At 36.4% G+C, this 26,180-nt stretch overlaps 1 protein-coding gene across 1 annotated transcript in view; it reads right to left on the reverse strand.

Moving 5' to 3' along the window:
- The window catches only part of OSBPL11 (oxysterol binding protein like 11), a 98,932-nt gene that overhangs the window by 11,946 nt on the left and 60,806 nt on the right, over positions 1-26,180 (reverse strand). The window contains exons 8-11 of the mRNA XM_005675048.3: positions 24,662-24,802; positions 17,741-18,239; positions 14,721-14,907; positions 3,540-3,722 (exon numbers count right to left, since the gene is read on the reverse strand). Coding sequence (XP_005675105.1) covers positions 3,540-3,722; positions 14,721-14,907; positions 17,741-18,239; positions 24,662-24,802 — 1,010 coding nt within the window. The remainder of the gene's footprint in view (positions 1-3,539; positions 3,723-14,720; positions 14,908-17,740; positions 18,240-24,661; positions 24,803-26,180) is intronic.

Consider the following 26,180-nt stretch of genomic DNA (forward strand, 5'->3'; position numbering starts at 1 on the left):
TAAAAATCATCTTCATTAGTTTCATCACCAATTTCATCAGAAAACTCTTTCTAGGGAAGCTTTCAATTCATTGTGACAGATAAAAGTTTTCTAAAATTTTTATATTTGCCTTTAAAAGCTTCATTTTTTCCTCAAGTTTTACTAAGATACAATCGACATACAGCTCTGTATAAGTTTCAGGAGTATAGCATAATGATGTGATTTACATATATTGTGAAATGATTACCACAATAAGTTAAGATTCATCCTTTCATATAGAAACAAAATCAGAGAAACAGAAAAAAAATTTCTTCTTCCTTGAGATGAGAACTGTTAGGATCTATTCTCTCAACCAATTTCAAATATACCAAACAGCACTGTTAACTACAATCATCATGAGATACATTACATCCCCAGTACTTATTTATCTTATAACTGGAGGTTTGTATGTTTTGACTACTTTCATCCAATTCCTTAACTCCCTAGCCCACATTTCTGGTAATGACAATCTGGCTTCCTTTCTATGAATTTAAAAGTTTTGTTGAAATATATAGTTGATACTGTGTTAGTTTCAGGTATACAACACAGTAATTTAGTATTTGTATTACTATGAAATGTTCACCACAATAAGTCTAGTCAATCTCCCTCACCATACATAATTACCAAAAACATTTTCTTCTTGTGATGAAGACTTTTAAGAACTACTTTCTTAACAACTTTCAATTATCCAATACAGTATTATTAACTATAGCCACTATGCTGTACATTGTGTCCTCATGACATTTATTTTATAACTGGAAATTTGTACCTTTTGACCTACTTCATTCATTTCACTCACTGCCCAGGTACCCACCTCTGGCATTTTGGCAATAATGCCAATCTCTGTTTTCTGTATCTGTCAGTTTTTTTTTTTTAAAAGATTCCACAAATAAGTAATATCATACAGTATTTGTCTTTACATATCTGACATTTCACTTGGCATAATGTTCTCAAGATCCACTCATGTTGTCTCAAATGGCAAGATTTCATTCTTTTTATGGTTGAATAATACTCCCAATTATAGAAATACTGGGAGTATTATCATACAATACAAAAAAACAAAAACTACCAATTGTATAAGTGAGACCACAGAGAATTTGCTCTTTCTCTGACACTTCATATAATACCCTCAAGGTCCATCCATGTTATCACGAATGGCGGGGTTCCTTTCTGTTTTAGGACTGAATAATATTCCATTATAAATACATATCACAACTTGCTTATCCATTTATCTGTCAATGGATGGTTAGGTTGTTTCCATTTAAATTTTATTATTAGCAAAAAAAAATTTCCAATTGTTTTCCTTTAAATGCCATGTTTATAATATTCATTTACAAGAAAAATGTCTGCCCAATATTAAAATTATAATAGTCTAATTTGTCTGTCAATCATCTAAGTAAAAATGGTGCTTTAAGAAAGGGTAGTTTGCTTGTAACTCTATCAGTTGCACAAGTTCTCTTCCTTAAGATAATCAGTGTACTTTATAATCTCGCACAAGTGCTTTATGTATAGTCCAAATGTGTCATGCAGAATATTTTTTAAAAAGACAAATAATCAATGTTCCAGATCTAACAAAACTAATAATCTGTACTGCTTTTCAAGGACATTTTAAAAAGAAAATGGCTTTGAAAAAATTGCAACGTAGAAAAGAAAAAAAACTGCAGGACAGTAAGGAATACCATGATTACTTTTACAGTTCGATGCCACTGCCTTGAACGGTGCTAAGGCCCAGCAGTGCTACCCACCATTGCTTTTGTACCACCAATGCAAGTGCCAACAGAGTGAAAAAGGCAAATAATATTTTAGCATTATTAAGAAAGCTTTCTCAACTTGCAAACCCCTGGTACAAATATCAAGGGCCCCAGGAGTCCACAAACCAAACCTTGATGCATGCTCCTAAATAAATCCTAAATAAGAATTTTTTTTTCAATCACTACTGTTTTAGTTTTTGAACCAACCTGAGTTTTTGCGTAATGGGTACTAAATATCTGCTTATAAATGGTTTGGTTCCATTTATGTGATCTTAAGATGGTTAATGCTTCCTTATATTTGATACAGTAATACTTACATGTGATATAAAATTTAAACAGTACAAAAGGGCATTCTGTGAAGAGTAAGTCTGTTTCTTATCAGAGAGATGAATAAGTGGCTCAGTTGTGTCTGACTCTTTGTGACCCCGGGGATTGCAGCCCACCTGGCTCCTCTGTCCATGGAATTTTCCAGGCAAGAATACTGGATTGGGTTGCCATTTCCTCTTCCAGGGAATCTTCCTGACCCAAGGACCAAACCCACATCTCCTGCGTCTCCTTCATTGGCAGGCAGATTCTTTACCATTGCACCACCTGGAAAGCCTAGACCCCAGTATTCCTCTCTGGAAGCAACTACTGCCGATACATTCTGGAGACTACCTTATTAACACATATAGAGCCACATCATATACTTTTTAAAAAATTATTTAATCGCTGCACGGGCTTTTCTCTAGGTGCGGCAAGCGAGCGCTACTCTCTAGCTGTGGTGTTCAGGCTTCTCATTGCCATGGCTTCTCTTGTTGTGAAGTATGGGTTCTAGAACACATGGGCTTCAGTATTCGTGGCTCCTGGGCTCTACAGTACAGACTCAATAGTTGTGGCCTATGGGCTTAGTTGCTCTGCAGCGTGTGAGATCTTCCTAGACTAGGGATTGAACCCATTATCTCCTGCACTGGCAGGAGGATTCTTTGCCATTGAGCAACCAGGGAAGCCCCATTTCATTTATCTTATTCTTTTTTTCTTAATATTTACTTTTATTTATTTAGTTGGTGTGACAGGTCTTCACTGCGGTACACTGGATCTTTGATCGTTGTTGTGGCATGTGGGATCTAGTTCCCTGACTGGGGACTGAACCCAGGCCCCTGCGTTTGGAGCATGGAGTCACTGGACCACCAGGGAAGTCCCCCATTGCATTTACTTTTAAAGGCCTATGACATATATTTCCAAAATACCTTCTAAGAAGGTTGTATCAGTTTACCTCCCTAATCAACAATATGAAAATGTCTATTCATTTTTTCCCAAAAGAGATACCATTTAAAAATTTTTTGTCTTACTGTTAATTTGTATTTCTTTGAATTCTAATTATAATGAACAATTATAAAGAACAATTTTCTCAGTGGGTATTGTTTTCTTCTGTTTCTGTGAACTACCTCTTTATGTCTTTGCCCATTTTCCTATTAGGGTACCCATCTTTTTATTAATAATTTGTAAGAGTTTGTATGACAAAGATAGTGATCCTTTAACTGCTAAAAGTTGGTATTTTTGTCCAGATTACAAATGTTTTATTTTTACTAAAATGTGATTATGTACATATAATGTCATAGCTGGTACAGCGTTTACAACCATGAGATCAGGCCAACACTTTCAATTTACAGATGAGGAAGCTTATCTAAAGTGGTGAAGTGACTTGCCAAGGGTTACAAATTAGTGAAAAGGCTTAAATTAAGATCTAGACTTTCTGACTCTTTCCTGATGGATGCAAGGATGACACACCTGGATTCAAATGGATCCTGCTTCTCCAAAGGTCTTACTCTTTTCTTCGTCACTGCCAACTTAGTCAAGTCCACGTATTTTGTCTCTCCACTGCTGTAAGCAAACTCAAGAACGCTATTCCATTCCCCCTGTACTCTGCATACAACAGTGTTGGTGATGTTGTGCTTTACTTCACCTGTAACCCTAGAAGCAGGCAGAAAAAAAAAGCTTTAATAACTAATATTGTGCTTGTTTCTTAGGGATTTTAAAACCCCAAGAATGTACTTTGTGAATTCTGTTTAAAATAGTTACACGATTTGCTTCAATTTGTCAGTGCCAAAGTCAGAATCCTTGTAAATCCATGATAGTTTCCAAGATAATTTTTTCAAAAAATATTAATTTAATTTTAGAAAGAATACTGGGAATCAAACTATAGACTTACCATAAATGATTACAAAGTATGATATTTTAATTTCTGCTACAAACAACTATTATAACATTAAAACTAAGTAGGAATATGAAAAATATTAACTTTTTAAATTACAGTCAAAAATGCTAAAATAGTAGGGGCAGGGTTAAAAAAAAATGTTACAACACTATAGCTTATTCAACATTTTTTTAAAAAGAACTAGTCCTATTTATTTAAAAAATTAAAGTCCCTCGATTTCTCTGGTAGTGCAGTGGATAAAAATCCGCCTGCTGATGCAGGAGACATGGCTTCAGTCTCTGGTCCAGGAAGATTCCACATGTCACAGAGCAACTAACCTTGTGTACCACAACTGCTAAAACCTATGGGCCCTAGAGCCTGTGTTCTGCAACAAGAGAAGCCACTGAAATGAGAAGACTATGTACCACAAAGAAGAGTAGCTCCAGCTTGTTGCAACTAGGAAAAAACCCACACAAAGCAACGAAGACCCGGTGCATCCAAAAATAAATAAATGAATAAATAATTTTTAAATAAAAAAAAAGTTTAGAAAATTTGCAATTCTGGATACATAAATTCGTATAAAATCACATCAGCTTAATTTTAAGTTAAATACAGAAACCAGATAACAAGAGATAGAAAAAATAAGATATATTAAAAATTTTATAATTCTCTTAAAAAGAGCACTGGCATACAAACATTATTGCCAGCAACACAAAACTCTGAGAGTGCTCAAGCACTACTGTTGAAAGTTTAATGAAGGGTTATCTGGCTGGTTTATCAACAGACAGATAAGATGCAGCTCAAATGAAGGCTGGAATAGAAAACAGGTCTAATTATTTTTAATGAAGTACTCTATGTTCACTGTTGGACACAAACAACAGGGTAAGACTAGACAAAGATTGAGAACACAAAGAATAGTGGGCAAATATTAGGGTCTGGTCAATGTGCCAGGGATTATGGTTTATCTGGATTCAAAAGGGAATCCAAAGGACCCAAGCCCACGTTCAGGTGACAGCTCAAAAACCCGAAGTAGCATTTGTGAGATATAAGTCAAGGGCCTGGGAACCAGAGGGATATGGTTGAATTTAGGGAATCCATAGCTTTTAATCAGGAGAAGTGAATGGCCTACAAATTCAAAACTCAATGCAGAGGTATGGGAGCCAATGGGCTTTCTGGTGGCTCAGTAGTGAAGTATCTGCTTGCAGCTCAGAAGACACTGGGTCGATCTCTGGGTCAGGAAGATCCCCTGGAGAAGGAAATGGCAACCCACTCCAGCATTGTCACCTGGGAAATCTCATGGAGAGGAGCCTGGCAGGCTCCATGGGGTTCATGGGGGTGGGGGGGGCAAAAGGATGAGACACGACTCAGTGACTAAACATCAACAACGCCAACAACAGCACAGGAGCCAATAAGCAAACGAACCAGATCTTAGAGATGAAGGCGTACTAGGGTTTGGAATCCAAGAGCAGACCAAACATCAAAAATCAGAAGTTAGAAAAAAATAAAAAGTTAGGCATAATTGTAGCTAATTAGACACAAAGAACAGGAAGTCTGCTAGATTACAGCAGAAGTGGGAACTCTGGGTTATAATTCAAAGCATATGAACTTAAATAACTATGCCGCTAAGGGGTTTTCCCTTGTGACATCCATGTTTCTTCTCTGATCCTACCTGCCAACATTGTTTCCTTCCTTGTAAATGTATATCTAACCAAACAGGATATAAAGAAATGGCACTAAACACTTACCTCTTCCATCTTATAACCAGACACACCCAAAACTATATTCTGCAAACTTAGGGATAATAATCCATTTCTCACTTGATCTTTCTTTTATTGCCACAATCTCTCAAGTTATTATTATCTCTGTTACAAGCCTTTCCACTTAAAAAGTAACAAGTATGCTGGGTTACACGGAGTCTTTGCTGCTTACTGCAGTCATAGCAAGATCATCATGACAAGAAATGGGGCAGGGAACAAGAACTGCACAACTAGAGATAGGTCATGCATACACACGTGCTAAGTTGCTTCAGTTGTGCCCTACTCTGTGCAGCTCTATGGACGTTAGCCCGCCAGGCTCCTCTGTCCAGGGGATTCTCCAGGCAAGAATACTGGAGTGGGCTGCCATGCCCTCCTCCAGGGAATCTTCCCAACCCAGGGACTGAACCTGTCTCTTATGTCTCCTACATTGGCAGCTGGGTTCTTTACCACTAGCACCAACTGGCAAGCCCATAGAATACTAGAAAATCACTGGATATATTAACTTGGCTTCACACAGGAAGCTTTTATTTAAAGATTGAAAGTTAAGACTTCAGCTTTGGGTTTTAGATATGTATATAAGAAACACCACATGAAAGATAATTATATTTTATGCAGAACAACTATAGGACACACTGTCCTATCACGTTACTTAATGCCACTGCATGAGAATATTCATCCTTTTCCATCACCATGTTTATTATAATAAAAGATGTTATTTTTAACTGTCTGTTATACATGAGTTTTTCCTGAAAGCCTTAAAAATGCTTTCCAAAGATAGGGTTCTGAATTCTAATACTAGAATATCTAAGCTTCTTGACATATTGAGTGCCACTGTGAGTTTTCCAAATTTGCTGGCAATAGGACTGCAAACAGTCAGTTTTCATTCCAATCCCAAAGAAGGGAAATGCCAAAGAATGTTCAAACTACAATACAATTGCTCTCATTTCACATGCCAGCAATGTAACGCTCAAAATTCTTCAAGGTAGGCTTCAACAGTACATAAACAGAGAACTTCCAGATGTACAAGCTGGATTTAGAAAAGGCAGCAGGACCAGAGATTAAATTGCCAATATCCTTTAGATTACAGAAAATGCAAGGGAAGTCAAAACAAACCCTCTGCTTCATTTGACTACACTAAAGCCTCTGACAGCACAGATCACAACAAACTGTGGAAAATTCTGAAAGAGATTCAAATACCAGACCACCTTACCTATCTCCTGAGAAACCTGTATGGAGGTCAAGGAGCAACAGTTAGAACCAGACATGGAACTACAGACTGGTTCCAAATTGGGAAAGGAATATGTCAAGGTTGTACACTGTCACCTTGCTTATATAACTTATATGCAGAGTACATCATGCAAAATCACAGGCTGGATGACTCACAAGCTGGAATCAAGATGGCCAGGAGAAATATCAACAACCTTAGATATGTAGGTGATACCACTCTAATGGCAGAAAGCAAAGAAGAACTAAAGAGCCTCTTGATGAGGGTGAAAGAGTGAAGTGAAAAAAAACTGGCTTAAAACTCAACACTCAAACAACTAAGATCATGGCATATGGTCCCAAAACTTCATGGCAAACATGAAACAGTGGAAAAGTGGAAACAGTGACAGATTTTATTTTCTTGGGCTCCAAAATCACTGTGGACTATGACTGCAGCCATGAAATTAAAAGACACTTTCTCCTTGGAAGAAAAGCTATGATAACCTAGACAGCGTATTAAAAAGCAGAGACCTCACTTTGCTGCCAAAGGTCCACATACGGACCGTGTAAGTGCAGTCAAAGCTATGGTTTTTCTGTAGTCATGTACGGACGTGAGAGTTGGACCATAAAGAAAGCTGAGTACTGAAGAATTGATGCTTTCAAACTATGAGGCTGGAGAAGACTCTTCAGAATCCCTTGGACAGCAAGGAGATCAAACAAGTCAATCCTAACAGAAACCAACCCTGAGTATAAACTGGAAGGACTGATACTGAAGCTGAAGTTCCAATACTTTGGCCACCTGATGTGAAGAGCCAATTTGCTGGAAAAGACTGAGGGCAGGAAGAGAAGGGTCAACAGAGGATGAGATGGTTAGATGGTATCACCAACTCAATGGACACAAGTTTGAGGAAACCCTGGGAGACAGAGGACAGGAAAGCCTGGTGTGCTACAGTTCATGGGGTCACAAAGAGTCAGGCATAACTTAGCAACTGAAAAACAAAAGCTTCTTGAAGGCGGGTGTTGTTTTTTTTTTTCTTTTCTACATCTTCAGTGTGCCACTTAGCAGTTAGCTGACACAATCTTAATGACATTATACCACTACATATATTTAAAAATGGAAAATGGGATCAGGATATGGAAAAGGGCATGAGGAACAGTTAACTAGGCCTGTTTGGCTCCAGAGATAGCTGTGGAAAATGAGGGAGTAAGGAAAGGCAAGTGGAAGATAATATATTTATACCAAATGCAGACAGCAGATAATGTGTCTGCTTGATTGCAGATAGCAGTAAAAAACTAGGCTATGTCTGAGGAGGGAGGCATGGTTAATAAAGACACCAAAGAAAGCCTAAGTTAAAATATTCTGTAAAATCAAAGAAGAAAAGATATCAAAATAGAGAAACCTGTTTCTAATATTAATCTTTTAAATATGAAATTAAGTGAAATCATTAGTTCCCATCAATAAAAATCAATTTGGTGGCAGTTTATTAAGGGAAATCACAGTGGAAAAAATGAGGAAACTCTAGAGTCAACCAAAAGTATACTTCCAGGTAACAAAAAGACCCAATGCTTATGGCCTTGTGGACAGGTTAGAAGCTACGAAAGGAGAAAAGAAGCCAACTTAAGTAAAATATTAAAAGAAATAAGATGGCAAACGTAATGACTGATCATTAACAAACCAAGGATATCTATCTAAAATCATTAGAAGTCTTCAAAAAGTCAAAGTATGAACACAAGGTATCAAAAGCCAGTAAGAATTTTGAAATTCTTGGTTTTGGATACTCCCTCCCTCTTAGGAACCCAGATGTCAAGATAAAAGAAGCTCCAGTAATGTGGAAAGGCCACATGCAGTCCCCCTTGGATTACAGCCCCAGCTGAGGCCCTGGTCAACAGCCAGCTCTCCTGCCTCCCATGTGACTAAGCTGCTTTTGATACTCAGCTGGCTCAAGCCCAGAGGTAACTGAAGCCACAATCGAGGCCCAACTACAACGACATGAAAGATGCCATGTGATAATCGCCTAACTGAGCACCGCCAACCCACAGAACTATAGAGACAACAATAAGTTGCTGTTTAAGCACTAAGCTTTAGAGAGGTTTCTTACAAGCCATAGATAACTAGGTCATCATCCAAACTTACCTTAGATATACTGGCTTCCCCTATACCAGTCAGTTACTCCTTGAAGTCTGTCCATTCTGAATGCCTAACTGGTCTCCCAACTTCTAATGCCGTGCCCCACAACCCTAATCTAATCTTTATCTGCCACCAAATTGATTTTTATTGATGGGAAGCATATCACTTCCGGATACAACATTGCTCATATTGTATTCTTATAAAATATGTATAACGTGAACCTAAAACAAAAGACAAACCCAAATTAAAGAGATGCATTTTATAAAACCGGCCTGTAATCTTCAAAAATGTCAATGTCATAAATGACAAATAAAGGCTGAAGAAATATTGCTAATTAAATGAGACTAAAGGGATATAACAAGAAAATATAATGCGTGATCCTGGGTCAGGAGAGAATAGATCACTAATTATCAGGCCAATTTACAAAAATTTAATTGGATTATACATTAAATAATGGTATTATATCATTTTATATTTCCTGAATTTGACAACATTCATGATTATGTTGGTTTCCCTGGTGGGTAGACAGTAAAGAATCTACCTGCAATGCAGGACACCCAGGTTCAATCCTTGGGTTGTGAAGATCCACTGGAGAAGGGAATGGCTACCCAGTCCAGTATTTTTGCCTGGAGAATATCATGGACAGAGTAATTATGTAAGAGCATTTTCCTGTTCTTAGGAAATTCTGGCTGAAATACTTGGGGTAAAGTGTCATGACGTTTTTAACTCTCAAATGTTTCAGGAATAAAATAACAATAAAACAACAATGACAATAAAGTATGTGTGTATAAATATAGAGAGATTTTGATAAGGCTGTTGTAACAAAATGTTACCAACTAAAAATCTAGGCAAAGGGGACATGAGAATTTTTATAACTCTTCTGTGGGTTTGAAATGATTACAAAAGAAAAGATAAAAATTAGTAAAATAAACAAAATATATCATTAAATGTTTGAATGTTTCATTGGCTCCCACTGCCTTCAGAATAAATTTTCAAACTGTCAACAAAAATATCACTAAAGATAATATGATAGGAATGTTAAATCATAAAAGGAAGGCTGAACGTGCCCTATCTTTTATAGTACCTCTAACTTTTAATATAGATTCTGTATCAACAAAATTGTGGCTACAAAGTAGTTAAATAAATGAAACTATTTTTGTGTAGAAGGCTATGAAAATTACATACAGAGAAAAAAGGAACTATAAAATTAGCCACCTTTCCTCCCACTCGCCAACCTGAATCCTAATCCTGCAGATTTGCTCTCTGGAGCTGCCCTTGGAGATTCAGCCATTGGTGGGCATCAGGCTCGTCAGCACATCTCTGCATTGTTTGTTTACTGCCTGCTCCTAGCAGGGCATACTGAGTGAGACAGACAATAGCTGAGTTTTCAAAACTGCAGACACAGGAAGTCAAAGGACATGATTATGGACTTCATCAGAGGAGTGGGTATTGCTGAACATTAGAGTTCACAGAGCAGAGAAGCTTTATGATAAATAATGATTTCAAAAGAAGTCCAGTCATTATTTACTCAGTATAGACACAGGAGAACTCATCCTGGAGAAAAACCTTTATTAGTCATTCATATGTTAAATGGCACAAGAGAAAACAAACAAGAGGAAAATTATATGAAGACAAATGCTGTGAGGCAACTCTCTATAATCATTCACTCCTTAAACCACACGAAAGAGTCCATACCAAAAAAAAAAAAAAAAACAACTTAAAAAAACCCTGTATGAATGTGATTTAGGTGGGAAAGTCCTTCATTACCACTTGACTCAGGTAATACAAGATAATTTACACTGGAGAAGGACCCTACAAATGTAGTAATTGTAGTAAATGGCCAGTAAATGTAGACTTTAGCCAGAGCTCTACCTTAATTGACATCAGAGAACTCCTAGGAGGAAATGCTATTTTTGAAATCAATGTAGGAGACCCTTTAGCTGGAGCTCTGGCCTCAATGTACAGAAGACAATACATATTGGGGAGTAATCCTATATATATAATGAATGGGAAGAAGTCTTTAACAGGAGACTCTTGATGAGTATCAGAGAATTCATAGAGCAGATACAAGTTCAATTAAATGAATGTGAGAAAGTCTTTATTCACTGAGCAACACTTGTAAAACGCAAGAATTCACTGGAGAACAACACCTTGAATAATATGAATAAAGGAAAGTCTTTAATAACTATCTATTAAAAACCTTATAATATTAAAGATCTCTCCCTGGAGAAAGTCTATACATACAGCTATTATGTAGGTGTAACTCTCAATTTATTAAACATGAAGAGAGTGCACAATGGCTGTTTTCAAACTTCTGAAAGGTTATCCTAGAGGAAAAAGGGAGTATCAATTGTACAAAGCCCCCAAAATATCAAATCCAAGGGCTCATACAGAAGCTAATCAGTAGCAGATCAAAACATCATTGGGAAAAGCCATAATTTGACAGGGTGGACAAGATTGTATCTTTAAGAAGAAAGAAGCTCACATTTACTGTATTTCCCTCATACTATATACAAAAATAAACTCAAAATGATTTAAAGACCTAAAGCCATAAAACTTTTAGAGAAGAACATAGGAGAAACACTTTTTAGCATAACTTGTAGCAGTATTTTCTTCGATTAGTACAAGAAACAAAACCAAAAATAAATGAATGGGAACTAATTAAATTTAAAAGCTTTTGCACAGCAAACAAAACCATCAACAAAATGAAAAGAAAAACTATGGAACATGAGAAAATATTTGAAAATGATTTGATCAATAAGGGGTTGACACCACAACACTGTATAGCAATTAACCTCCAATAAAAAGTGTGTGTGGGGGGGTTAACATCCAAAATACACAAACACCTCATACAACTCAGTATCAAAAAAACTCAAACAACCCAATCAAAAAGTAGGCAAAAGACCTAAATAGACAGTTTTCCAAAGATGGCATACAGATGGCTAACATGAACATGAAAAGATGCTCAATACTGCTAACCATTGGAGAAATGCAAATCAAAAAACTATAAGATATTACCTCACCCTTGTCAGAATCACTATCATATCAAGAAGTCTCCAAGTATCCAAAGAAATACAAACAAAAAAAACCCAGAAGAATAACTAAATGAAGTGGAGACAGGCAATCTACAGAAAAAAGAATTCAGAGTAAAGATAGTAAAGATGACCCAAAACCTCAGAAAAAGAAGTGAGGCACAGAGTAAGAAGATAGAAGAATTGTTTAACAGAGCTGGAAGATACAAAGGACAGAGTCGAACAACATAATAACTGAAATGAAAACTACACTAGAAGGAATCAATAGCAGAATGAATGAGGCAGAAGCACAGATAAGTGAGCTGGAAGACAGAGTAGTGGAAATCACTGCTGCAGAACAGAATAAAGATAAAATAATGAGAAATGAAGACAGTTCAAGAGACCTCTAGGACATTACATGCACCAACATTCGCCTAATAGGGGTCCCAGAAGGAGAAGTGTCCTAGAAGAGAATAGGGCTTCCCTAGTGGTTCAGACGGTAAAGAATCGGCCTGCAATACAGGAGACCTGGGTTCGATCCCTGGGTTGGGAAGATCCCCTAGAGCAGGGCATGGCAATCCACTCCAGTATTCTTGCCTGGAGAATCCCCAGGGACAGAGGAGCCTGGTGGGGTCACAAAGAGTCGGATATGACAGTGACTAAACACAGTACTTAGTGGGCTTTCTCTCCTGGTGGCTCAGATGGTAAAGCGTCTGCCTGAAATATGGGAGACCCGGGTTCGATCTCTGGGTCAGGAAGATCCTCTGGAGAAGGAACAGCCCACTCCACTACCCTTGCCTGGAAAATCCCATGGATGGAGGAACCTGATATGCTACAGTCCATGGGGTCGCAAAGAGTCAGACACGACTGAGTGACTTCACTTTAAACACAGTACAGCACAGAAGGAGAAGAGAGAGAAAAGTCCTGAGAAAATACTTGAAGAGATTACAGAAAACTTCCCTAATATGGGAAAGGAAATAACGACCCAAGTCCAGGAAACACAGAGTGCCATACAAGATAAACCCAAGGAAGAACACACTGAGATACATATTAATCAAAGTGACAAAAATTAAAGACAAAGAGAAAACATGAAAAGCAACAAATGACATTCAAGGGAATCTCAATATGGTTATCAGCTAATTTTTTCCAGTAGAAGCTTTGCAAGCTAGGATATATTGTACCTCTGCAGGCACCATGTATTAAAGTGATGAGAAGGAAAAACCTACAGCCAAGAAAACTCTACCTGCAAGGCTCTTGTTCAGAGCTTTACAGAAAAGCAAAGGCTAAGAGAATTCAGCACCACCAAATCAGCTTTACAATAATTGCCAAAGGAACTTCTCTAGGCAGAAAAGAAAAGGCCACAACTAGAAACAAAAAAACTTATGAATGGGAAACTGAAAGTAAAAGTCGCTCACTCGTGGCCAACTCTTTGCGACCCCATGGACTATACAGTCCACGGATTCTCCAGGCTACAATACTGGAGCGGGTAGCCGTTCCCTTCTCCAAGAGATCTTCACAACCCAGGGATGGAACCTAGGTCTCCCACATTGCAGGTGGATTCTTTACCAGCTGAGCCACCAGGGGAGTTATGAATGGGAAAGCTCACCAGTAAACATAAAGCAAAGGCAGGAAATCATCCACAAAATGTGAACCGTAATACCACCTTCTCTGAGGATAAAGGACAACTATTTTGATAATCTCCAGTGGTTCTGTTTGACTAATTTTTTCTTTTTTAATTCTGTGCTTCAGTATTTTGAAATTCATATTTTTTAAGGCCCATTCAATGCCTAGGAGTCAATAAATCTTTCCACTTCTAAGACTGTTCAGTACCAGCTGTCTGGTAAAGAAGTAAAATAGCTATACACACTGAAAGTTTCATACATGAATGAAGCTAGTGCATTCTGGTATAACCATGTAAGAAAACTATCTGCAATAATAAAGTCAAATTTTCATTCCCTATGATCCAACAATTCCACTCCTAGGTATCTATCAAATATAAATTCATGCATTCACCAATGTTCTAGAAACACTATTTGAAATGGTCCAAAATCAACTTACATACTTTAATATGTTATTCTTTAATACAAACTGTAAAGAAAACTATCCCTACTTCAGAATAATCAGAATAGACATCAAAAGCTAAAACAAAGAGTATTCTTTTGAGAATCCTGTTAGAAAACCTGTCTTCATGTAGTTGGGTGATCTGGATGAGTGCTAAAGAGACCAACAAGCCATTAAAGGAGTATAATAACTGGCCATTCCTAGGTGGAATCGGAACAAAGCCATTATTCAGTATTGGTGCCTGAAGATACTGACTTCCATCACTGTACTTCTTGACTTATTCTTTATAGATTAGTAAATATATTCTCTTCCTAATCTGTAGCAATATATCTCTACCGAAGTCTCAGTTCAAGTCTGAATCACTTTAAAAGCAGAAATGGGACCAGAAACAACACACCATTTGTTAGGAATTCTAGTTTATTAGAGTAGATAGATCTGTCACTATTTTTAAAATCAGATCATAATTTCCAGAATTCCTTCAAAGATGAAATATATTAAAAAAAATAAACATGAACAGAAATCCAACCCCATTTCATAAAAAACAAAGCAGAAAATGAATGAGTTATAATACAAGATTAAACTGATGAGAGTCAGATATCACTAAAATATTCTTACCGGTGCAGTTTGCCACCATAAAACGGCTTAGTATGAAAAGTGATGCTGGCTGAGTACCCAGTTTTTGCACAGTTGACATTGACTTTGCCACCCAGTTCTACCCAAGGAACAGTTAAAATCGACCGGGCATATGCACAAGGCAGAGAAAACGTATACTCTTCTCCATGCTCCAGTAGACTGAGGATACCTGAATGTGAAAACATGAAGGTGGATAATGTTTAAAAAACAAACAAAAAAAAGATAGCTATGAAAAATCCATATTAAGATTTTCTTCTGCTTGGTAAAGGAACATCATAATTTTGCTTAGTTTTCTTTTCGCTTTGGATGAAATTGGCTTCATTTACAATTACATTTGACAACAATTCATGGTAACAGTTAATCAAGGTTACTTTCATTATTATTCCTTTGGGGTTCATGGAACAAAATTCCCTCTAATGCTCCTAAAAATAAAATAAAACTTCAAGTCAGAATTTAAGTCCATGCTAGACTGTATCATCGTAAGATCTGATCTTTAGCTAGTACTAATAACTTTTAAAGTAGCTTTTAGAATAACTAAATATCTACCATAACATAGACTTTAATCTCAAACAACATGGGGGGAGTTTGTCATTTTATTCTATGCATATTAAGGGACAGAAAAAAGTTATTTTATGATATAAACTAATGTCATCATAGTAATTTTGCTTGCCAAATTCTGAAATATTTAAGACAAAGCTACAAGAATTAGAAATGACAGTTTTCAAACAATATTCTAATGGGGCTTGTTCCATATTAAATGATAGTATATTAAAAGATGACTTTAAAAAAACATAAGAAAGAGTTACAGGGGAAAAAAGGAATTACATTTATGAATAATCAATCTATCACAGATGATTAAGAGACACTGAAGAGACTTGAGCTAATTACATTACTAACCTAAGCTCATTACCTAGTTCACCATCAAAATAAACACTGAACTGGATATGTACTGCTAGTCTGAACTCTGAGGGTATCTCTCTCTTAATAAATGCTCATGAAGTACTGTGTTCTTAATGTTCATAAAAAAGGGCAAAAATTATATTTTCATATAGTCAAATTTTTAGGACAGACAGATGGAGTTCTAAAGCAGTCTACTTTACATAAAGCAACAGCAACTATTTTTTGTATTGTTCTTAGTAGTTTTCACAAAGGGCAATAATAAATTGAGCCATATGAAAAGAAACATGGTTTTGTATATATTTATATATAATGGGAGCTGTCAGAGACATATATATATTTGGTTATTCAAGTATTTGATAATAACTTGATTAATTCTAAGTTGGAAAGGATATCATGTTCCTTTCTAAAAACATCTGGCCTTACAAACTGGATTCAGGATCTTTTATTTCTAGGAATATAGTTAACATGAGTTAACATTCATTATGGAATTTAAGGTCCAAGAAATATATAATTACTGAACAGGAAAATAAGACTAGCTAGGATAACTGAAATTTAAAGAATTCTAAAATCTCATTTATCTAATAATTAAACACATTTTCCTTCTACTTGAAAATAAAAACAGCTGCTAACAGGAGCACAATAAATTGTCAGAAGTTCCATTCTCTGATTTAATTTACCTTCTGTTGAAGGTGTCAATGGTAATTTAATTTTAAAAAGACAAATCTATGAATATATAACCAGCACTTAAATAATTTTTAAAAATCTATCAATACCACCTTCTCATTTAACACGTGATTAAGATATTAATGCTTTTCCTCATTTCTTAAGGTATTTCATTTCTTAGAGTGGGAGAAGCTACCAGATACTTTCTGTCTCATGAACTGCTAAAAGTAATTGCCCTTGGGGAGAGTGTGCCAAAGAATGAGGGTCTAAATCTGACTATGCCTTAATTTCTATGATTCTGGACACATTCCATCACTACCAGACTTCAGGTTTTTCATCTCTAAGTAAACTGCTTTGTGAAGAGCCTAAGGTTAATGTGATAGACCTTATAATGGAGTTAGCCAACTCTTTCTTTTTTTTTAACTAATTCAATATCTTACTATGTTATAAAAAATTTTGATTAGTTTGAAACATTACTTGGAAACTGACTCACAGCACAATAGGTGTTAAAGATGAGGAATGCTTGTAAGGGGAATAAAATATTTTCTTCAGGGCTAAAACAACACAATCTCAAAACGTTAGGGTCACAGGCTTAACTACACAATGCTTACAGTGTCAGTCTATATTTAAAACAAATTTTCTCATGCACAGGAGTGTTCCTTTGACATTAAAACAGCAGAGTTTTTTTCTGCCATTATATTTTCATTAACTCTGCAATGATTTCTGTGGAGACTTGTCTGTTGTTGTTAATCTGTTTTTCGTATTCTTAGCCAAAAAACACCAAAGTGTTTTTAAATTAAACTTTGTTTAATTGTGCAAAGAAATTAAAAGAAAACAATTCTTTTAATTGTTATAATCATTTGTGCTGGAATAGATGTAAAGTTTGGCAGTATATTTTAAAATATTTTACGAATATTTTCTATGATATATAAAAGATATAGACATAGATTTACCTAGAAAATATTTCTTGAGTGCTATTTATAATAAAAACATGTTTTATGTTTTAAAGCATTATCAATAACTTGAGAAATTATTCACTGCAAAAAAGGAGGACACAACTACATAGAGAGAATCCTAATTTTATAAAACTGAATGTATGAACATACACACATAGAAAAAATACAAAATACTAGCTAAATTTATCTATCTCTGAATGGAGGGATTAGACATACCTTTTCACCTTGACACTCTTCTAAGTTTACTAAATTTTCTATAATAAAAATAATTTACATTTAAAATCAAGGAAAAAATTGCAAAAAAAAATTTTTATTTGTTGATAGATTCACACTCTCCCCTCTACCAACATTCTGAAACATACTAGGAATTGGGGGGAAAAGTAGTACACATACAGTTCAAATTTACAATTGATATTTATCTAGTTCCCCCAATTTAAGGCTATAGTTTGATATGAAAAATTGGAGAATATTTTTTCTACTTACCTTCCCCAACCATTGTCACGCCTATTGACATGCCTAAGAATTTGCTCTTAGTCCAGACATGAGCATTTACACACATTTTCCTCTCTGCACATTCGGCATAAAATCCTGAGACTGGAGGATGATGGGAAACCTGCTCAGCAACAAATCTGACCGTATAACAGTCTGAACCCATCTGGTTCAAAGCCTCCTCTGATGGAGGTACATGATTTGTGATGGCCTGGGTAGAAGAGCTGTTAATGACACTGGATGCTACCTCACTTTTGGGCATCCTCCAGGAACAGTGAAACGTTTCTCCAATGATAGGATTGTATGGTTTCTTAGCAATGGCTCCCTTACGGCCTTCGTGAAATGAGGTAAGGTAGTACTCAACAAAACGAATCATCCTGTCCTCAGCTGTAGCTCCATTAGTGATGGCTATAAATAGGTCTGGATGAGACATAAAGTCTGCATACATTTCCAACAAGGATCGCTTCTCTAGGATAAATGTAGGAAGCACCACCTAAAACAATAACAACAACAAATCAACCAAACAGGGAAGTACAAAAAAACAGTAATAAATACTTTCAGAGAATTGAGATGCTATCATACACATGAAACAAGAATGCTTTCTGAAAAAGAAAATTCAGAAAAAATTAAAACATGATAGGAAAAATTAAAATTCAAGAGAAGGGTTAGAAGATAAAGGTGAGGACCTTCCTGTTCTGGTCCTCTATTCTCCTATGAGATTTCTGCTTCTTTCAAGTCTGTTTCTTTATTTTGGTCTTTATATTCCTAATTAGACGTCTTCTCAAAGACCTGATACATCTGTAGAGAATGATTCTTATTTCTCTGAAAATATTTCATTCTAGATGGATATTAAAAGCAGAGTCACAAAAGAAAAGTAATTTGTCTGAGTAAAAAATAAATGTGCTATACTTTGAGGAAACCAAAATTGAAAAGACACACGTACTCCAAAGTGCATTGCAACACTATTTACAAGAGCTAGGACATGGAAGCAACCTAGATGCCTATCAACAGATGAATGAGTAAATAAATTGTGATACATATATGCAATGGAATATTACTCGGCCATAAAAAGGGATGCATTTGAGTCAGTTCAAACGAGGTAGATGAACCCAGAGCTTATTATACAGAGTGAAGTAAGTCAGAAAGAGAAAAACAAACATGGTATATTAATGCATATAAATGGAACCTAGAAAGATGGTGCTGATGAACCTATTCACTGGGCAGCAGTGGATATGCAGACATAAAGAAGAGACTTATGGACACAGACTGGAAGAAGAGGGTGGGACTAATGGAGAGAGTAGCATGGAAACATATATACTATCATATGTAAAATAGACAGCTAATGGGAATTTGCTCTATGTAACAACCTAGAGGGGTGGGATGGGGAGGGAGGTGGGAAGGAGGTTCAAGAGGGAGGGAACATTATGTGTACCTATGACTGATTCATGTTAATGTATGGCAAGAACAAGTGCAATGTTATGAATCAATTATCCTTCAATTAAAATAAATAAATTAAAAAATATAAGCATGCTTAAAAGGAAATAGCCTTTCCAAATGGTTAAGGTCAAACAATCAATTCAGGACTTGAAGAGGGTCAATTAAAAAAAAAACAATCACTTCAAATTCCTAGATTGGATAAAAGTATCATAAGGGGAAAGACATAAGGGAAGAGAATGGTAATTTACATTTAATTTTAAGCACAAGAAGACTAATTCTAAGAAAATACCTTTTGATACTTAAAGCCAGGTAAATAGAAGGAAGATTAAACATTTTATTTAAAGCAGAATTGGAGAAGCACTGAAATTGGTTCAACTCTGTGACAAAACAATCTGGTAACATTTTTTCAAGAGCCTGAAGATTTCATATCCATTTAGCCTAATAATGATTCTTCCAAGAATCTAGTGTTAGGAAGCAAGAAATGTGAAAATAAAATTAAAACAGTCTATGTTTTTAACTCTGTACTGTGCTTAAGTCAGTTCAGTTGTGTCCAATTCTTTGCAACCCCGTGGACTGTGGCCCACCAGATTCCTCTATCTATGGGGATTCTCCAGGCAAGAATACTGGAATGGGTTTGGAGAAGCTATGCCCTTCTCCAGGAGATCTTCCCAGCCCAAGGATCGAACCCAGGTCTCCTGCATTGCAAGCGGATTCTTAACTAGCTGAGCCACAGGGATACCCAAGAATACTCTGCTGCTGCTGCTGCTGCTGCTAAGTCGCTTCAGTCGTGTCCGATTCTGTGCGACCCCACAGACAGCAGCCCACCAGGCTCCGCCGTCCCTGGGATTCTCCAGGCAAGAACACTGGAGTGGGTTGCCATTTCCTTCTCCAATGCATGAAAGTGAAAAACGAAAGTGAAGTCGCTCAGTTGTGCCCGACTCTTAGCGACCCCATGGATGGCAGCCTACCAGGCTCCTCTGTCTATGGGATTTTCCAGGCAAGAGTATTGGAGTGGGGTGCCATTACTCTGGGTCTAGTTAAATGATATGATAAAAGGGTACAAAGTAACCCTCTATAAATTAAATGATTGATACTAAGACACTTTCCCACCTAGCCCTCTTCTCCTCCCTAACTCCTACTTGCTTTGCCTATCAAGCAAGAAGTTAGAAGAATTTTCCTCTAGGGGAACTTGACTAACCATAGAGGAAAAATCTAACTATACTAACATCAGGTTCCCCAACAAATTTAGATTACTCAGTGTTGAAAAGCACAGGCTCCACTCACATGTTCAAAACTTAAAATCAGGTTTTTAGTTCCTCTGTACTTAAACATGAGTGGAAATCCAAGAAACATCAGATCTCTAAGAATACCTCTCCTTCCCTGGTGGCTCAGACGGTAAAGCGTCTGCCTGCAATACAGGAGACCTGGGTTCAATCCCTGGGTCAGGAAGATCCCCTGGGGAAGGAAATGGCAACCCACGCCAGTATTCTGGCCTGGAAAATTCCATGGACTGGTAAGCTACAGTCCATGGGGTCACAAAGAGTCGGACACGACTGAGTGACTTGACAAAGAACTATAAAGAAAATATACAGCCAAGATTGTACTCACTATTCACTTTCCTCTAAGTAACACTGTTACAGGATACATATATAGGTGGTAAAACTATAAATGAAAGCAGGAGGATGATTAACACAAAAGACAAGTTAAGTAGTTACATCCAGGAAAAAACAGAGGACTACAACTGGAAGGGGCACTCAGAGAGCTTCCAAGATCTGGCAATGTTCTATAACTTAATCAGAGGTGGGTACACAGGTATTTGTTTTACCATTGTTTTCTGAACTGTTTCTATGCACTCTAGCCAGTCTTCTATATGTACAATACACTTCACAAACAAAACATATTAACTGAAAAAAATGGAAATGTTATAAAATTGAATATAAAATATTATATAAAGAAAAACTGAAAAGAAATCACAAAAAGTAACACTTGTTAGGATGGTAGAATTACAGATTTTTTCCATTTATTTTTCAAAAACTTTCTTTGAAAAGTTTATACTAAATTCATGACACTATTTTTAAAACAACAAAATAACGGGGAAAATGGCTATTACTTATTCACAATATGCAAGTAAGGACCTTCTTTGTTGCTGTAGTCACAGTACCTAGAACAGTGTCTGGAATATAAGGTGGCCTGACATGACTTCATGGGAAATAGATGGGGAAACAGTGACAGACTTTATTTTGGGGGGGGGCCTCCAAAATCACTGGTGATTGCAGCCATGAAATTAAAAGACGCTTACTTCTTGGAAGAAAAGTTATGACCAACCTAGATAGCATATTCAAAAGCAGAGACATTACTTTGCCAACAAAGGTCCGTCTAGTCAAGGCTATGGTTTTTCCTGTGATAATGTATGGATGTGAGAGTGGGACTGTGAAGAAAGCTGAGCGCCAAAGAATTGATGCTTTTCAACTATGGTGTTGGAGAAAACTCTTGAGAGTGCCTTGGACTGCAAGGAGATCCAACCAGTCCCATCCTAAAGGAGACTGGTCCTGGGTGTTCATTGAAAGGACTGATGCTGAAGCTGAAACTCCAGTACTTTGGCCACCTCATGCGAAGAGTTGACTCACTGGAAAAGACCCTGATGCTGGGAGGGATTGGGGGCAGGAGGAGAAGGGGACGACAGAGGATGAGATGGCTGGATGGCATCACTGACTCAATGGACATGAGTTTGGGTAAACTCCGGGAGTTGGTGATGGACAGGGAGGCCTGGCGTGCTGCGATTCATGGGGTCGCAAAGAGTCAGATACGACTGAGCGACTGAACTGAACTGAACTGAATACCTTATAAAGCCCAACATTGTTCTTATGACTTACAAACCTAAATTTAGTAGAAGACAATAAACACCACAATAACCAAATAAACTCTATGCCTAATGCTCATTTTAACCAATTTTAAAACTAGTGTTTTCTGAACCACTAATACGAAAATATTTCTAGAATAAAAATGATACCCAGTTGAAATACTAAGATTAGAGGAAAGATGAATTGTTAGATGGCTTTCTTTATTCCTAAAATATCTGCTTCTTAGTAGGTTATTAACTGAACCAACTTACAAACTTTCTTATAACTACTGTAAGTCTAAGTAGAGAAATATGTTTTTTGATTTTGAAATAATTCAAAGTGAATGCTAAAAGCAAAATGCTTTTTGTTTAAGTTACATTTTCAGGTAAGTAATTCACTGGAATCAAACAACCTTTTAATTTATACTTTTATTACCTCACAGGCATTGAAAACCTCAATTCAAAATATACATCCTGAAGTCAATTTTGAAATTCCAATGTAGTGTTAGCAGTGATTCAAAATATATAATTCCACAGTAAGTAATGTTTAACATACATAGGTTTTGAACCTCATTGGCTTTCTAAATCAATGTCATGGATTAATTGTTAAAACAAATTAAGGCACACTCATTAGATAAACTGGGAATGGAGAAGATGGGCCTAAAATTAAAAACTATACATCAGTGGTTCTCAAACTTTAATGTATATATATATATTTACTGAAACGCAGATTCTGTTTCTCTAACTTTGAGATTGGGGCCAAGATTATACATTTCTAACAAGTTCTCAGGTGATGGTGATGATACTGACTTGCAGATTTTTTTTCTTCTTTCAGTTCTAAGGCATAACTGACAAATAAAATTGTAAGTTATTCAAAGTGTACATTGTAGTGATTTGATATACACATATATAGTGAAAGGGGGCTTCCTTGGTAGCTCAGCTGGTAAAGAATTCACCTGCAATGCAGGAGATCCTGGTTCGATTCTTGGGTCAGGAAGTTCCCCTGGAGAAGGGATAGGCTACCTACTGCAGTTTTCTTGGGCTTTCCTGGTGGCTCAGATGGTAGGAATCCACCTGGAATGTGGGAGACCTGGGTTCAGTCCCTGGTTAGGAAGATCCCCTGGAGGAGGGCATGGCAACCCACTCTAGTATTCTTGCCTGGCAAATCCCCACGGACAGAGGAACATGGCAGGCTACAGTTCATGTGGTCACAGAGAGTCGAACACAACTGAGCAACTAAGCACAGCACACAGTGAAAGGACTCCCACCATCAAATTAATTCATGCCACATTTTTAAAGTAGCAAGCCTGCAGACCAGGGGTGTGCAAACTATGGCCTTCAGGTCAAATCTGGCCTCCTGTTTGTGTAATATAGTTTTGTGTGGAAATACACCCATTCCAATCCAACATTTGGGTTGGCCAAAAGGTTTGTTCTGTAAGGTGTTACATGGAAAAACCCAAATAAACTTTTTGGTCAACCCAGTATTATCCATGGCTGCTTTTACAAAGGCTGAGTTGAATACTGCTGATCCTTAAACAATATGGGTTTGAAATGTAGGTCTACTCATACATGGATTTTTTTCTCCAATAAATATATAAAATATACATGTAGAACATCATGTGCAAGACTTATACTGAGGTGGATAGTCTACCCTTACACGGGCTTAAGGGGAGTAATACATAATATAAAATGAACATGTTAGTTTTCTTACTATTTCATAACTTTGTTTTCAAAGAATTATATTACCATAACTATCATACCTCTCTCATAATGCAAGAAACTGTGTATTATCACAGGTATGTGGGATTTTTAAAAATTGAACAATGTTTCCTATATTGTATCATGAATATGACTGTAATACTGTACATCACAAAAATTTTATAACAATATTCATTAGTATATAGGCTAGGCTACCATGAAGCTTATTACACTAGGACACCAGAAAACAATCATGTTGCTGCTTCATCATCATCAATGCATAAATTATTATACCTGTAAGTAAACATGAATATTTTTCATGTTCTTTTCATTTTTGATGTATAGTATTAGTAACACATATAAACAAAAGTTGTATTTAATATTTATGTTATTGGTAAGGCTTCCAGTAAATAAATTAGCAGCTAAGTTTTGAGGGAGTTCAAAAATTATACATGGATTTTCAACTGCATGAGGGGTTAGTGTCCCTCACCCCTACACTGTTCAAGAATCAACTACACCTGCCTGAGAGATCTATGCCCACATAGCTAAAAACATCTACTATCTGACACTTTAGAGAAAATGTTTGCTGACCTCTGTTACAGATAACACCCAAAATGTACTATCAAACATGGGAAATAAGAATAAAGCAGAAGGATCAATGACTTTAATAGTTTTATGGGATTAAATCCTTTTCTTTAGATTTTCCTATTCTGTATTCCAATGGACTCTTTTATTTTGCACAGAAACAAGACTATAGGTCTTTAGTTACCACATGACTTAATCTGCACAAAAAAACCATCACATTTTTAATGAAAATAAGAAATGTTGATCAAGAGAAAAAGAAACCAACTCATAAAGATTAAAAAGCCCTGACAGCATTAACAATTATAGGTATAGTCCTGACCAAATGATCTTCATAGACTGTTTATCCCATTACTTACCCTTGTTAAGTCCATGCCCAGCTTGAGCTGTGATAAGAGATGTAGGATAACACTGCGCTGCTCTTCCACAGCTCCCAGGTCATCCTCCTTGTTGTCACAAGTATCCTCCACCTCATCATCTGCATTTATTTCTTCAGGTTCCTTGACGCAAAATAAAGCAAAAGTCTATTGTTACAAGTGTGTATCAATATGCACTAAGAATAAAAGTATAAACATCAGATGAAGACATATTGGGCCTAAATGAGACTGAGAGTAGACAAAAATCTTTCTGAAAATACAACTTACATCATTTGGCCATGGAATAGATTTCCTTCAATGAACGCACTATCACTGACATTGAACATACTGTTGCTTTGTCATAAGCATCACACACAAAATACATATACTTTGTGAAAATAGGATTTTTCAGGAAGAGTGAAAAAATGTCTCATCTGAAACTTAGACTTTGAAGGCTTTCTCCACCTGCCTGGGAACCCTACTGCTATCTATAATACAAGATGTTTTGAAAATTAAATATTTGCCCCATTTTTAATACTGTAACTGTAAAATTTTAAAGTGACTGTACATGGCAACCCACTCTGGTATTCTTGCCTGGAAAATGCCATGGACAGAGAAGCCTGGTGAGCCCCAGTCCATGGGGTTTTAAAGAGTCTGACACTACTGAGCAACTGAGCACGCACCACTATTTTTAGGTCAATTGTAAAACAGAAGTACTGTTACCTTGGTAATTAAAATCTAAAACTTTAGCTGTATTTCAGTAGCATACACACATATCTTGCTGACTAAAACTGAGCAGAACCCTTAAATTAGTCTTGCTGTTTTTTGTACAAAATAATGAATTGGTACTTGAGTTGAAAAAAATTGCCTTTGGTATTTTGTTTGGAAAAAACTGCCTTTGTTTTGATTATGTTTGTATATGTTTCAGTACGTATATCATATACATACTAAAGTGATGGGAGTTAATCTTGTATTTACTTTGCAGGAAATATCATGTAAATATGCAGACGTTGAATGTAGTATGGATTGTGTCTGCAGTGAGCTTTTTGGTGGGTACAGTTTATATGTGCCAATTATATACCCTCATATACTTGTCTGATTTTGAGCTTGTAAAAATGAGAACTCGTTTTTACACATTTAATAAAGGAGAAAAGGTCTGTGAAAATAAATAAATAAATAAATAAAGTGACTGTACATATCCAGTCTAACTTCTGTAATCTGTATTTAGATATTTACTCATCCTTGGAGTTGTCAGGAAAAAACTTTGGGGATGAAGAGAATTTTAGGTGCAGGTATGGAAACCCTGCAGTTGGTAATGCAGTCTTAAGACCACAAAACATTCTCTGCACAATTTTTCAATCAATTAATAAAACAACCCCTTGAAAAGCCAAAATTGTTTACCCTCCTCTTAGAAAGGTCTTAGCTCCAAATAACTGATTAAAAGAAATCTAATTTCATTTCGTTTTTTAAATTAGATTTATTTATTAATTTTGGCTGTGCTGAGTCTTCGTTGCTGCACATG

The sequence above is a fragment of the Capra hircus genome, chromosome 1, assembly GCF_001704415.2.
Source record: "Capra hircus breed San Clemente chromosome 1, ASM170441v1, whole genome shotgun sequence".
Taxonomy (NCBI): domain Eukaryota; kingdom Metazoa; phylum Chordata; class Mammalia; order Artiodactyla; family Bovidae; genus Capra; species Capra hircus.